This window comes from Trachypithecus francoisi, unplaced genomic scaffold, assembly GCF_009764315.1.
Source record: "Trachypithecus francoisi isolate TF-2019V2 unplaced genomic scaffold, Tfra_2.0 Lachesis_group11, whole genome shotgun sequence".
Lineage (NCBI taxonomy): Eukaryota > Metazoa > Chordata > Mammalia > Primates > Cercopithecidae > Trachypithecus > Trachypithecus francoisi.
In genome coordinates, this window is record NW_022681456.1 from 22930327 (window position 1) to 22946260 (window position 15934).

A 15934-nucleotide genomic window follows, 5' to 3' on the forward strand; every position below is an offset into this window, starting at 1 on the left:
ACTGCCAGTCACAAGCTATGTATTTCTCATGACATCATATATGAACTATCAACCATTAGTAGTCACCGTAATTTTCTTCCCGATTTCAAAATGGAAGTTGTAGAATCAAACCAGCCTAAAGAAAATCAAACGACACAAGGATGAAAGCTGGTAACACGTGTACCTCGGTTTTGATGTATATACCCCTGAAAAAGTATTAAAAAATCTTAAATTTGGGAAATTCATGATAAAGTTAATTTCAATCTCAAATCAGACATTCTTACTCTTCAAGATCATGTTGGGCAGAATTTAACTGGACTGCCCAAGGTTAAACAAATATCCCATGAGCACTGTATTTTGCATATGCTTAAATTATGAGCTGAGCACAGTAGCTCATGCCTGTAATCCCAGCACTTTTGAAAGGCAGAGGTAAGAGGATCGCTTGAGCCCAAGAGTTCCAGACCAGCCTGGGCTGAACATAAGGAGACAGTGCCTCTACGAAAAATGCAAAAATTATCCTGACGTGGTGCCATGCACCTGTAGTCCCAGCTGCTCAGGAGGCTGAGGTGGGAGGAGGATCTCTAAGCCTGAGACAGAGATTTCAGTGAGCTGCGATCATGACACTGCACTCCAGCCTTGGCAAGAGTGAAGCTGTCTTGGGGGGGAAAAAAAGATAAATTATCTCTGAACCTGAGGACAAAGATGACAATTACAATCAATGAAAAGGCCAGGCATGGTGACTCACGCCTATAATCCTGGCACTTTGGGAGGCTGAGGTGGGAAGATCGCCTGAGGATGGAAGTGCGAGACCAGCCTGGCCAACATGGTGAAACCCTGTCTCTACTAAAAATACAAAAAATTAACCAGGCGTGGTGGTGTGCGCCTTTAATCCCAGCTACGTGGGAGAATCTCTTGAGTCCGGGAGGAGGAGGCTGCAGTGAGCAGAGATCGTGCCACTGCACTCCAGCCTGGATGACAGAGCGAGATTCCGTCTTAAAAAAAAAAAAAGAAAGAAAGCCTTCCTTGATGACACTGGTCAGAAAAAAGATATGCCCTCCATACTACCTTATACTGTCATAATTTTCCTTACTTTCAGAAGGCCAGAACCCTCTATTGCTGCTCATACCATTCAGTATACTAAAGACTTAAGAATGTTCTTTTTCTAAAAACTCAAATCTTTTCTTTCTGAGACAGAGTCTAGCTCTGTCGCCCAGGCTGGAGTGCAGTGGCACGATCTCGGCTCACAGCAAACTCCGGCCCCTAGGTTCAAGCCCTGCTTCAGCCTCGCAAGTAGCTGGGGACGCATGCTAACACACCCAGCTAACTTTCTGTATTTTTAGTAGAGACGGGATTCGCCATGTTGGCCAGGCTGGTCTCGACCTCCTGACCTCAAGTGATCCACCCCTCAGCTTCCCAAACTGCTGATACTACAGGCATGAACCACCATGCCCTGACCAAATATAATTTTTTTTCGGAAAAACATGAGAAGGCTGGGTGCGGTGACTCACACCTGAAATCCCGGCACTTTGGGAGGCCTAGGCGGGCGGATCACAAGGTCAAGAGACCGAGACCATCCTGGCTAACATGGTGAAACCCGTCTCTACTAAAAAAAAAAAAAAAAAAAAAAGGCAGGCGTGGTGGCTCACGCCTGTAATCCCAGCACTTTGGGAGGCCAAGGCAGGCGGATCACAAGGTCGGGAGATCGAGACCATCCTTGCTAACACGGTGAAACCCCGTCTCTACTAAAAAATACAAAAAAAACTAGCCAGGTGAGGTGGTGGGCGCCTGTAGTCCCAGCTACTCAGGAGGCTGAGGCAGGAGAATAGCGTAAACCCAGGAGGCGGAGCTTGCAGTGAGCTGGGATCCAGCCACTGCACTTCAGCCTGGGCGACAGAGCGAGACTCTGTCTCAAAAAAAAAAAAATAGCTGGGTGTGGTGGCGGGTGCCTGTAATCTCAGCTACTTGGGAGGCTGAGGCAGGAGAATGGCGTGAACCCGGGAGGCAAAGCTTGCAGTGAGCCAAGATTACACCACTGCACTCCAGCCTGGGTGACAGAGTGAGACTATGTCTTAAAAAAAAAAAAAAAAAAAAAAAGAGCCAAGCGTGGTGGCAGGTACCTATAATCCCAGTTACTCGGGAAGCTGAGGCAGCAGAATTGCTCAAACCCAGGAGACAGAGATTGCAGTGAGCCAGTATCACACCACTGCACTCCAGCCTGGGCAACAGAGGGACACTCCATCTCAAAAACAAACAAACAAAAAAAAACAAAAAAAAAGAGAGAGAAGAATATAGCACAATTACAAATTTCTAAGTAGGCCCTCTTTCTATGAGCCTACCACATAAAGATCATTAACATTTATTAGTAAAGATTAGAAGTTTACAATTTCAACAGGACTAAGTATGTTTCTAAGATGTGTCGGGCATGGTGGCTCACGCATGTAATCCCAGCACTCTGGGAGGCCAAGGCGGGGGGAATAATCAACTGAGGTCAGGAGTTTGAGACCAGTCTGACCAATACAATGAAATCCCGTCTCTATTAAAAATACAAAAATTAGCTGGGCATGGTGGCACGCACCTATAATCCCAGCTACTCGGGAGGGTGAGACTGGAGAATCACTTGTACCCGGGAGGTGACAGCCTGGGCAATAAGAGTGAAAGTCGGTCAAAAAAAAAAAAAAAAAAAAAAAAAAAGGCCGGGCCTGGTGGCTCACGCCTGTAATCCCAACACTTTGGGACGCCAAGGTGGGTGGATCATCTGGTCAGGGGTTCGAGACTAGCCTAACCAACATGGTGAAACTACTTAAAATACAAAAATTAGCTGGCGTGGTGTCGGGCGCCTGTAATTCCAGCTATTCAGGAGGCTGAGGCAGAACTGTTTGAGCCCGGGAGGCGGAGGTTGCAGTGAGCCGAGATCGTGCCACTGCACTCCTGCCTGGGCAACAGACTCCGTCTCAAAACAAAACAAAACAAAACAAAAAAAAGTATCTACTTCAGTCCTCAAAGGGGTGATTACATCCATCAAATACCTAAAAGATCAACACTTAACATGAATTTTCAGTCTCAGAGTCTGTAGTAAGCACTGAAGGGGAAACAATTTTTATAGCTAAACCTACCAAAAAACCCAAGGAGAATAAAAATGACATGGAGCTTTTAAAGTTTGTCACAGGAAGCAACTAGGAGACATAAAGATAGATACTGGTTCTCACATTCTCATTTCCTTAAGCAGCTTCTCTCACCCACTTTAATTCCTTGCTACCATAAAGAATGAACAATTTTTTTTATGAGACACGGTGTTGCTCTGTTGCCCAGACTGGAGTGCAGCGGTATGATCACGGCTCACTGTAGCCTTGACCTCCTGGGTTCAAGCAAACCCTCCCACCTCAGCCTCCTGAGTAGCAGAGACTATAGGCCGGTGCCACCACACTTGGCGAAGAATGAGCAATCTTAACTGCGAAGTTTATATACATAAGGTCAAACATTTGTAATTAATTAAATTAATGGGCGGGGCATGGTGGCTCACGCCTGCAATCCCACCACTTTGAGAGGCTGAGGAGGGCGGATCACTTGAGGTCAGGAGCTCAAGACCAGCCTGGCCAACATGGTGAAACCCTGTCTCTACCAAAAAATACAAAAATGAGCTGGGCGTGGTGGTGCATGCCTGTAGTCCCAGCTACTTGGGAGGCTGAGGCACAAGAACCACTTGAACCCGGGAAGCAGAGGTTGCAGTGAGCCGAGACCACACCACTGCATTCCAGCCTGGGCAACAGGGTGAGACTGTGTCAGAAAATATTAATTAATGGAATAAAGGGAAAATACATGTAAACTTCCCGCAGACATATTTTTACTAAACACATCAGGAAAAACAGAAAGATTAATACAGCCCTAATCACTTATATAACTTATTGAAATTTTGCAGTACAGGAATTTTTGCTTACCTGCCATACACCCACAATTGCATTGGCTACTAATATGAGTAAAATTACAAAAGGTTCTACAAAGGCTGTAATTGTTTCTTCACCTTCTTCAAACCAAGCCAAAACCTAGAAGAGAAATGGCACATTAGAATTTGTGTCTTTTTAGGCTTAATGTCACTTTTTAAAAAAGTGGCTAGCACTGGCCGAGCATGGTGGCTCAGGCCTGTAATCCTAGAACCTTGGGAGGCCAAGGCAGGCAGATCACCTGAGGTCAAGAGTTTCAGACCAACCTGCCCAACATGGCGAAATCCCATCTCTACTAAAAATACAAAAAATTAGCTAGGCATGGTGGTGGGTGCCTGTAATCCCAGCTACTGAGGAGGCTGAGGCAAGAGAATCACTTGAACCTGGGGAGGCGGAGGTTGCAGTGAGCTGAAGTCATGCCATTGCACTCCAGCCTGGGCAACAAGAGCGAAAACTCAAAAAAAAAAAAAAAAAAAGTGGCTAGCACTAAAGGGATCATGATAGACAAAATCTCTTTTCTTTCTCTAGAAACAAATGGTAGCAAAATGCAATTATATAAACAACTGGCTATATCTTGTTCATAACAATTATTGGAAGTCAAGACTATACTTCAGCTGGGCACAGTGGCTCACACCTGTAATCCCAACACTCTGGGAGGCTGAGGAGGATGATCACCTGAGGTCAGGAGTTCCAGACCAGCCTGGCGAACATGGCAAAACCCCTTCTCTACTAAAAACACACAAAAATTACCTGGGCATGGAGGTGCATGTCAGTAATCCCAGCTACTGGGGTGGCTGAGGCAGGAGAATCACTTGTACCCAGGAGGCAGAGGTGGCAGTGAGCCGAGATCGTGCCATTGCACTCCAGCCTGGGCGACAGAGCAAGACTCGGTCTCAAAAAACAACAGAAAAAAGCCGGGTGCAGTGGTTCACCCCTGTAATCTCAGCACTTTGGGAGGCCAAGGCAGGGGGATCCACCTGAGGTCGGGAGCTGGACAGCCTGATCAACATGAAGAAACCCTATCAATACTAAAATTACTAAATTAGCGGGGTATGGTGGCGCATGCCTATAATTGCAGTTACTCAGGAGGCTGAGGCAGGAGAATCACTTGAACCCAGGAGGCAGAGGTTGCGGTGAGCTGAGATCGCACCATTGCACTCCACCCTGGGCAACAAGAGCAAAACTCAAAAAAACAAACAAACAAAAAACTGTACTTCTTGGCTGGGCGTGGTGGCTCAAGTCTGTAATCCCAGCACTTTGGGAGGCCGAGGCAAGTAGATCACCTGAGGTCAGGAGTTCAAGACCAGCCTGGGCAACAAGGTGAAACCACCTCTACTAGAAACACAAAAAATTAGCCAGGTGTGGTGGTGCACCCCTGTAGACCTATCTAGTTGGGAAGTTGAGGCAGGAGAATCACTTGAACCTGGGAGGCAAAGGTTGCAGCGAGCTGAGATCACACCACTGCACACCAGCCTGGGTGTCAGAGCAAGACTCAGTCTCAAAAAAACAACTACATTTCTTAAAAATACCTTATCTTCTGATATAATAATTCCATTTTAGAATCCAAATAAAATCTGGGGAGAGGGAATAAATTTCATTCATTTTATATGTATCTATTTAGAAAAAATAAAACTTCAATTCTTGATTAAAGTAAAAGGTGATCATCTAAGTCATGTTCATTTGGTTATTATTCATATCAAGTAATATCCATGTGACATAAATTCACAGTATAAACAACTTGATCATTGACTTAAATTTTAGAGCATATAGGCCGGGCGCGGTGGCTCAAGCCTGTAATCCCAGCACTATGGGAGGCCGAGACGGGCGGATCATGAGGTCAGGAGATCGAGACCATCCTGGCTAACACGGTGAAACCCCGTCTCTACTGAAAAATACAAAAAACTAGCCGGGCGTGGTGGCGGGCGCCTGTAGTCCCAGCTACCTGGGAGGCTGAGGCGGGAGAATGGCGTGAACCTGGGAGGCGGAGCTTGCAGTGAGTTGAGATCCGGCCACAGCACTCCAGCCTGGGTGACAGAGCGAGACTCCATCTCAAAAAAAAAAAAAAAAAAAAAAAAAAAAAAAAAATTTTTAGAGCATATATAAACTGTTAATTCTAGGCCGGGAACAGTGGCTCATGTCTATAATCCCAGCACTTTGGGAAGCCAAGGCAGGAGGATCGTTTCATGCCAGGAGCTTGAGACCAGCCTGGGCAACATAGCGAGACCCTCATCTCTATAAAAGAAACAAAAAAACCAGTTAATTCCCTATTTCTTTTTAGTGGTACTACTGAAGGCTGTTTCAGAACCACAAAGTTGTTGGGAGATACGAAGTGTATTTTGTAGATTATCTTCCATAAGACATCTATACAGCAACACAGCACTTCAGAGATAACTAAGTCCAAAAATGTAACTGGTCACAGAGCACTGCCCCAAAAAAAAGGGGCAGAGGATTAAACTTTTAGCTCATACAACTATAACCTTGTTAAGATTTAAAAACCACAGAGTAAGAGTCACATTGCACTTCTCAATCCAACAACTATAAACGTGGTAAAAAGAGAGAACCCACCACAATGAATACTAAAAATAATGAATATGGTAAAGAGTGGTCTATGTGGTTAAAAATTTTAAAACCTCTTTTTGTGGAAACTTACCAATCCAGACACAGTGTTAACCATATCTAATGATTTAATCTTGGAGGTCGAATTTTTTTTTAATTAAAAAAAATTGCTTAAAATGTTTGCATATTTCACAATAACATCTTCTTTAAAAGATCTACTCAGTAAATCATGAAAGCACTCCTCCAAATGATTTATGGTAATAATGAATCCAAATGACTCATTAGAAGAAGGTAACCATGAATAAGAAATATCTGAGCAGGACAAAAAAACAAAAACAGAAACAGGAGGCACCAGGACCAACCAAGTCCTGACAGATGCCAATCACCACCGGCGTCCAGTAAGCTAGGTCAAGCAGAAAAACAGAATGAGTATGATAAATGTTACTGTATGCTCTCAACAGGGCGTTCTAGTGTTAAGGCCAGGAATAATGCCAGAATGAAAACTTCTCTAGGAAGTTATAAATTTTGATAGTTGCAGGATCACAGCTGCTCTGATACTAGACTTTCAAACATCTGCCAAGGAGAGCATATCAGAAATAAGAAACTTTAATTCGCTCTTGGGGGAGAAAAATCACTCAACTTGAAGAGTAACTATGACCTTTCCAAAAGGTCAGTGAGGCATTAGCAACTGCAAGATAAGCTTCACACCTTGTTAAAGTGGGTATGAATTTCCCTCTTGGCAGTAAAGCCTGGGGAACAAACTTAAAGCAACATCCCGTCAGCTAGAGCAAAAGGAAAGACAATGGCAAGCAGTGATGGGACTGTCAGAGCTAATCTCTACTTTAAAATATTACAGCCCAAAATGAAGAACAAGCGTATCAGATTATGTTGGGCAGTCCTTCACAGTTCTGTTCTATTGGTAAGAAAACCTCTTGCCTTGTATAAGGAGAAAGAGGACTGCTGACAAAAGAATCCACGAGACTGGGAGGGAGATGGGGTAAGAGAAAGGGGAGGAAAACTGGATGAGTGACATTACTGAAATGCAAGATCCCTTATTGCAGTATTATAGCACTGGAGTAAAGTGAGTTCATAATTACGGTTTGCCATAAGTTATACAAAGTATATTTATACAAGGAACTGGGAAAATGTTTCTAAAAATCTTGACAATCAGTTAAATATAAACAATTATCTGTTTCAAGCCAGACGCGGTGGCTCACACCTGTAATCACAGCACTTTGAGGTGCTGAGGTGGGCAGATTACCTGAGGTCACGAGTTCAAGACCAGGCTGACCAACAGGGCAAAACCCCATCTCTACTAAAACACAAAAAATTAGCGAGGTGTGGTGGCAGACGCCTGTAATCCCAGCTACTGGGGAAGCTGAGACAGGAGAATCGCTTGAACCCAGGAGACAGAGGTTACTAAGGGCCGAGATCACGCCATTTCTCTCCAGCCTGGCTGACAAGAGCAAAACTTCATCTCAAAGGGGGGGAAAAAAAAGAATTATCTGTTTCATCTGGGTGAGGTGGCTCATGCCTATAATCCCAATGCTTTGGGAAAATCTTTAGAGGCCAGGAATTGGAGACTAGCTTGAGTAACATAGCGAGATCCTATCTCTATAAAAAAAATTTTTTTTAATTAGTTGGACATGGCAGGGCAGACCTGTAAGTCCTCACTACTGGGGAAGATGGCTTGAAACCAGGAATTTGCAGTTATAATGGGCTATGATCGTGCCACCACTACATTCCAGCCCAGGTGACAGAGTAAGACTTCGTCTCAAAAAAAAAAAAAAAAAAAAAAAGGCAAAGCATGATGGCTCACACTTATAGTCCCAGCTATTTGGGAGGCTCAAGAATCAGGCTTCAGCCCATGTGTCTGAGGTTGCAGTGAGCTGTAACCACACCACCGCATTCCCCCGCTGGGTGACAGAAGACCCTATTTCCAGGAAAATAGAAAATTTTAAGCAATGTGTAAAAAGGATTATCTGGGCTGGGTGAGGCGGCTCATGTCTGTAATCCCAGCACTTTGGGAAGCTAAGGTAGGCGGATCATCTAAGGCCAAGAGTTGGAGACCAGCCAGGTCAACATGGAGAAACCCCATCTCTACTAAAAATACAAAAAATTACCCGGGCGTGGTGGCGCATGCCTGTAATCCCAGCTACTCAGGAGGCTGAGGCAGGAGAATCACTTGAACCTGAGAGGTAGAGGTTGCAGTGAGCTGAGATTGCACCACTGCACTCCAACCTGGGTGACAGAGTGGGACTCCGTCTCAAAAAAAAGACAGCAAAAAGGTAACAAGCTTCATGAACAGCAGCAAAGAAAAGTGAAACAGAAGACCACTGCCCCATAGTTTTAGACATAAACAGTATTCCTTCTTCCCTTTGCTTTGTGCTAAATACAATAATACTTGTCTTCTGGGACTTATATCAATCAAGTTCAATGCTTCAAATATGCCAGTATTATTCAAGGTAACCACTTGCTAATGAACACTCAATTACATTAAACTGCTTAAAATAGAGTAGGGATAGAGTATCTTCCAATTATTAGCCACAAGATTAATCTCTGTACAGCACTGAAATACTGTATAACACTCTGTACTGCATTATACTTCTGATAACTATAAGAAAGCAATTTTTTTTTTTTTTTGAGATGGAGTCTCACTTTGTCGCTCAGGTTGGAGTGCAGTGGCACAATCTCGGCTCACTGCAACCTCCGCCTCCCGGGTTCAAGTGATTCTCCTGCCTCAGCCTCCTGAGTAGCTGGGACTACAGGCACCTGCCACCATGCCCGGCTAATTTTTGTATTTTTAGTACACGCAGGGTTTCATCATGTTGGCCAGGCTGGTCTTGAACTCCTGACCTCAAATGATCCACCTACCTCGGCCTTCCAAAGCGCTGGAATTACAGGCATGAGCCACTGCACCCGGCCAAATAAAGCAAATTTTAATCCAAGGTAAAAAGCACATTCTGCTGTAAACTGGAAGACAGTCATGATGTTGTGACTCAGATATCTATACACTGTGATAACAGGAAGAGCTCTTAGTATCATAAAAAGAAAATGAAAGAAAAAAAGTGCTTAAACAAATCATAAGCACATTTTGCTCCTAGTATTCTCAGAAACTTGTACTGTGCCTTTGGGCCCTCAAACAATTGCTCAATAAATGAAGAAATTTACATCAAGTTGTTTTTTTTTAAAAAAGAGGAAATGGAATTAAACATTTCAAAAAAGATACAAAGAATTACCAATAAATGTTACGATAATTTCCGGGGGGGAACAATTCTTTCAGTCATTAATAAAATGCGAAAAAAAAAGCATGAATTAGAACTCATTCTCTTCTGATCCAGATATAAAGCTATGTAAAAACATTCAATGTTTACAGGCATGAGAAAACAATCTTCTTTTAACAAAGTACTCTATTAAATCCGCCCTTCAAACCATTATTTTAAGAAAAGCTCTAAATAAACTAGTTAAACCAATCAGTAATTTGCCTTTCTTATCCCATTTTTAAAATCAACAATTAAAAGACAGAAGAAAATTTAAATCACTACAAATCCAGTATCAAATACTTTGAGTATTTTCTTCTGAGAAATCACAGTAAAAAGGTCTCATATATTTTCAGAAAATTCTACTGAAACAAACTCACCCAAATATTTGTGACATCAAAAGCACTAACTTAGGCCAGGCGCAGTGGCTCATGCCTGTTTTCCCAGCACTTTGGGAGGCTGAGGGCGGGCAGATCATCTGAGGTCAGGAGTTCGAGACCAGCCTGGCCAACAAGGGGAAACCCTGTCTCTACTAAAAATACAAATTACCCGGGCATGGTGGTGGACACCTGTAATCCCAGCTACTCAGGAGGCTGAGGCAAGAGATTCGCTTCAACCCGGGAGGTGGAGGTTGCAATGAGCCGAGATCACGCCACTGTGCTCCAGCTCGGGCAACAACAGTGAGACTCTGTCTACATATTTTAAAAAAAAAAAAAAAAAAAAAAAAGGCACTAACTCTAAAAAATAGGTGTACTTTTCAAGGGGGTCTAGTAGGAAGAAAAAGACACACACATGCAAATGGTCAAATGTAACATAAAGGCTGAGAAGTGCCATAGCCTAGGAAGTTTTATTAGCATTTTAGGGTCAATCTAAGTAGCTGACATGAGAAATGACGGTGGAAGGTAGAGAAACCTATGCAAGTTATTACCATATTAATTATGACTTTATGATTTAGACAGATGGGAGTGAGACCAACATGGCCCTAATGCCTACCTCCTTCAGGTCTTTTCACTAATGTCGCCTTCAAGGACTTCCCTGACCACCCAATTTGAAAACTGTACCCCCTTTCACATGCTCTGATAATCCGAACCCCCTTGTTTTATTTTTCTCAACAGTATTATCCTCCAAGTAGGGCTTCCTCTCCGTTTTATTCACTACTGTACCCCCAGTGTCTGTGACAGGTGCTCAATAAATATCTTAACAAAGCAGGAAGAGAGAAAAGGGGAGGCTTTCCAGTCAAGCAACCATATGATGTGTTACATTTAGAGCAAAGATGGTAATCAAGAAGAGAATGAAAAGATAAAGTGAATGATGGCGGGGGGTCTTGAATGTCAAATTAAGCAATTTCTAATGTTCCTATGCACTGGGAGATGAAGCTTACTTCTTTCAATCCAAGTGACCGTTTCAAAAAAACACTTTGGCCAATATTACAAATTAAACTAGATCCCTACAGGTCACAAGCATAAAACATTAATGCAGCTTCCTATTTTATGGCACAGCAAAATATTAACTATAGTTAACAATTTACTACTTAGATATTTGAAATAAATCACTAATATTCTTTCTCATATGAGCATGACTTGATGATGCATGATGTATATAAGAATCACCTAGTCACTTCTAAAAAAAAACCTGAATAGTCTACCATGTTTTTTCTGTTACATCAATAGGAATAAACAAACTGATACAAAAAAAGAGTCAGTGCTCTTTCTTTTCTTTTAAAAGACAGACTGGAGGAATGAAACACTAAAGACAATGTAGCGGCAGTACCCAACCCCACATGAAGAAAATCAACACCACAGGTCTTTTTTTTTTTGAGACTTTTTTTTTTTGAGTCTTGCTCTGCCGCCCAGGCTGGAGTGCAGTGGCCGGCTCTCAGCTCACTGCAAGCTCCGCCTCCCGGGTTCAGGCCATTCTCCTGTCTCAGCCTCCCGAGTAGCTGGGACTACAGGCGCCCGCCTCGTCGCCCGGCTAGTTTTTTGTATTTTTTAGTAGAGACGGGGTTTCACCGTATTAGCCAGGATGGTCTCGATCTCCTGACCTCGTGATCCGCCCGTCTCGGCCTCCCAAAGTGTTGGGATTACAGGCTTGAGCCACCGCGCCCGGCAACACCACAGGTCTTATATCTGCAATTCCTTGATCAAACAAACCAAAGCAAATTAATTCTATACAAGTACTCCCGAAACACTTATACTTTTGCTGTTTACCAACTCATAAAATAAAAATGTAACATAGTTCATTTTCTGAGCAGTGACTCCACAGTTACCAAAAAGGAACTCAAATTTCAACTCCAAAATATAGCTCTATAATGCTCCAAAAAGCCAAGGTCCTACCTTATTAAAAAAATTAAAGCATTTATTTAAAAACCTGCTTGAAATGCCTACAAACTAGAAGCCTCTAATTACTTCAAAGTAAAAAACAAACTAAACCCACACCATCATTAATTTAAAATGCTAATATAAAGTCAAACTGGCCACTCAAAAGAGAGACCCAATGCAACCTCAATAGTAACACCAGTAGCATTGTTTCCTATACTGCTTCAACTTGTAACACAGAGAATTCAGTAAAACTGTATTTTGCTTCTGGCTCCTATACGTCAGCTGATTAACTTCTAAGAAGTTCCCAATGACCTTATCGGACCCCATTATTTAACTGCCAACGCTATTTCAGAATTATGTACCCGGTTAAATACATATCTTACACTACACCTCCAAATGTATCATTTATTTTGCCCCATGACAATGTACTGATAAACTACAGTTAATCAAACAGCTCTACTCATTTCCCTTAATTGGTAAAACAGCAGCCATTTTCTAGGGGAACATTTTTTAATCAAGGAGAAACAGATTATGTCAGAGGTACACTGTGATTGACTCATAATGCTGAATGGTTTGCTATGTAAGTCCCCATTTTAATCAATGAAAACCACAGAAAAAGTTCTTGGGGACTGAATTATTAATGGCTACACACCACTTGGCTAATATGGCATAATAAAGTCTCACAGCAGGCTTTACATAAAAATTATTCCAAAAATTTATTTCCTGCTGCCACTATCTACTTAAAAGATGGGTATACATTTAATCTTTTCCTCATCTGAATTAGATAAACGCCCACTGCTTTATTTCGTTCTCAAAATAGCCCTCTATGGTATGATTGTCACAAAGACTGAGGCTGATCCCTGGGACCTGCATATACATATACGTACAAAACCGAAACCATGAAGTTTTGTCAATTTTGTTTTAACTACAAAGAAGTACTACACTGGGTGGATTTCACTTATTGTAGTTTTTGTAATACTGTAATTCAAGAATAAAAGGCATCTCATGCTACTAGCATTAGGAACATCTGTGTCCTATTCATGATTATTTTTAGGAAAACTACAAAGCAGTCTACTGCCCAAGGAAAAAAAATGCAACAAAAAATTAATACCGAACATTAAAAAAAAAAAGTTAAAAACCTAGAAATATACTCGCCACCCCAACACCTTTTTTTCTGCTGTAGTTCTTTGCATTTCACTAGTTTCTTAGCAACCATACAGCACTCAAGTGGGTAAGCACACACAGAACAAGAAAAAACACCATGCTGGTTTTTTTCCTTTAAGATCTAAAACAAACTGTACTAAACCTTGTTCTTCCAACCTAAGAATCACTTAAGACAGGGGTCCAATTTAGATAAATATACCACCCTAAAGGTCAGTGACCAAATTTGGTCAACAAGGGTGCCATCACAGCCGTCATCATTCTTGTCACCGTCAGGAACAACTGTCACCTTGCCATTACCAGGAAGGGAAAGCAACTGGAATATTCCTTTTGTAAGTTCTATTTACAGACTACAAAGAGTCCAACATCATCTTAGTATGATCTTACAACACGGTAACAATGGAAGAACCCAAAACATTGAAGGCTTCCCAGTGAAGAACTTTTTGATATTAAAAGCTGATAAACCACAAGAATTTATAAGACCAAGCCACACTCTGGGACAACTCCTAATTGCATTATAAATGTCAGGCATCTATTTTCTGAATATCAATGGCTTCAAGTGTTTTGTTCGTAATTTTAAAATGCCCAGATTGCTTTTAAACATGGAGACACAGCTTGTAACACCCAATATGTTTTCACCCAATGGACACTATTTGTTTTCTGATTTATCTATGGAATACTTTCACCTTTCTGGGGGAAAGAAAATAAATTTTTTCATACTTACAAAAGATATACATGCTGCCAGTAATAAAATCCTAACTAGCAAGTCTTCGAACTGCTCAATCACAAGTTCCAGCAAGGTTTTTCCTGTAAGAAATAAACACATGTGTTGTAGCTGTCATCTTACCATCAGCACACCAAGAGAGGGGAAAAAAAAAAAAATGTTAAGATTACCTTCTTCAGCAGGTAACTCTGTAGAATGTAGAAATTCGCCAGGCAATGTGTCAAGAGGGAGGTTAAAAAAAAAGAGAAAGACATTTTAGCACTCCGTCTTTCTAAAAAGAACTGCTACAATTCTAAGCATCAGTATCTTTAAAACACAGACCTAGCTATAGGAATATATGATTTTTTTAGCAGAAGGCATACTACAAAGATATCTCAAGAAAGCATGCACTCTTTGTAATCAATGGCCTGAGGTCTAGCCCTAAGCGTGAAATCACTTAGGGCTCCTGAACTGAGGAGTGGTTTCAGCGATGTCATCACTTCTGCCAGATGTGTAACTCTGGGTAGGACAAGAACGGTCAGAGGCTTTCCAACGACCTCGACGCCTCATAAATCGGCAGGGGACGAGAAAACGTCTTGCCGGGCTCAACCCAGCTGCAGGAGCCTCGTCCCTCCCTCCACCGGGGCCGGCTGCTGCTGGAGAGAAGCCTCCGAGCCTTGCGCGCCGAGAAGGTCCAGGGCCCGAGACACGAGGAGGTCCAAGGGAGGCGAGGCGAGGCCCGCAGCCCCTTTCTTCCCCGCGGGGCCGCCGCGCCGGCCCGACCCTCCGCCCGCAGCCGTCGGCGGGCGCGGAGCCGAAGCCCACGAGGTGGAGCCCGGTCAGCCATCTTCCCTGGCTCTCCGGGCCGCGCTGGGCCCCTGCAGCCGAACGCCCGGCACCTACCGTTGGAGCCCCATCTCTCCTTGAGCTTCTTGACCTGCTCCAGGCTCAGCCCCGTACTCTCGTTGACGCCGAAGTGGCCCAGCACCTCCTCCACCGTCTTTGTGTGCGCGTTCTCCATGGCTTCGGGGGCCCGGCCGTCCTCGCCTCCCGTCCCCGCGGCCTCCTCGCCTCCGCCTCGCACTCCGGCCGCGGGCTCGTGCCACCCCGGGAGCCCAGGCGCGGACGGGCGCTCCCCTCCTCCTCCTGCGGCCGCTTCCGCCTCGCCGGGCGCTGAATCACCCCGCGCCCCCTCCCCCAGACAACCGCCCCTCGCGCGGTCCCGAGCTCCGCAGGGCGGGTGGGGGGCTCCTGACCCTCCCTCCCCTCGCAGAAGGGAGGGCCTCCCTCGCCCTCAGCCGCCCGCGGGGCGCGCAGGCCGCGGCCCCCGAGCCCCCTCCCCGTTCTCTTGAGGCGATCAGAGGCCCCGCCCGGGCCGGAGGAGGGGGCGCCCGGCCGACCTCCGAGGGCGGAACGCGGCAAGGGAGGCGAGCCGGCGGGGCGATGCGCAGCGCGCTCGACCGGGTCCCTCAGCTCCGCACGCACGACAGCGGCGGAGGAAACTGCGGCGAACGAGAAGGAGGTGGCGTCGGGGACGGCTCCGCGGCGGCTGCTCTAATAGCATTTATCGGCCGCTGCCTCCCCTCTCGCCGCCGCCGCGGCATGTGGACGCCGCTCATTGGCCGAGAGCGCCCAGCGCGGCGCGGGCGGCGCGGCCCCGCCCCCTCCCCCCGGCTCCCTCCTCCAGCGCGCCTGGCGCCCACGCTGCCGCGCAGGCCCCGCCCCCTCCCGCGCGCCGCCCCTAGGAACCCGGATCGAGGCCGCGCGCGCCGCGGTCCCGGGGTTGGCGGAGGGGAAGCCGGGGTCTCTCTTCGCTGCGTGCGGTTCTCTGGCCCACCCATCTGCGGAGGCAGGGTGGGGCGCTCACAGTGGGCTCGCTGCTCTGGGGCCGGTGGGCGGATGGTTGGAAGGCGAGGCCGAGGAGCTTGGAGCGCGGTCCACGCGGGGCGTCCTCGAGGCGCGCTCGGGCTGGTGTCCTTGGCTCGCCTCCTCGCCCTCGGTCGCCCGGGCTGCGCTCTG

General features: G+C 45.1%; 1 protein-coding gene across 3 annotated transcripts in view; it reads right to left on the reverse strand.

Annotated features, from left to right (window-relative positions):
- The window catches only part of ATP2A2 (ATPase sarcoplasmic/endoplasmic reticulum Ca2+ transporting 2), a 73530-nt gene extending 57930 nt beyond the window's left edge, over window positions 1-15600 (reverse strand). For 2 of the 3 annotated variants that reach the window (XR_004439588.1, XM_033220646.1), the window contains exons 1-4: window positions 14819-15474; window positions 14107-14124; window positions 13937-14019; window positions 3915-4019 (exon numbers count right to left, since the gene is read on the reverse strand). Coding sequence is in view for 2 of the 3 variants with exons in the window: in XM_033220646.1 (XP_033076537.1) it covers window positions 3915-4019; window positions 13937-14019; window positions 14107-14124; window positions 14819-14936 (324 nt within the window). In the remaining variant the exon portion in view is untranslated. Of the gene's footprint in view, window positions 1-3914; window positions 4020-13936; window positions 14020-14106; window positions 14125-14818 lie in introns of all 3 variants that reach the window. The other variant, XM_033220645.1, reaches the window with a different exon arrangement.
- Between the last annotated feature and the right edge of the window lie 334 nt (window positions 15601-15934).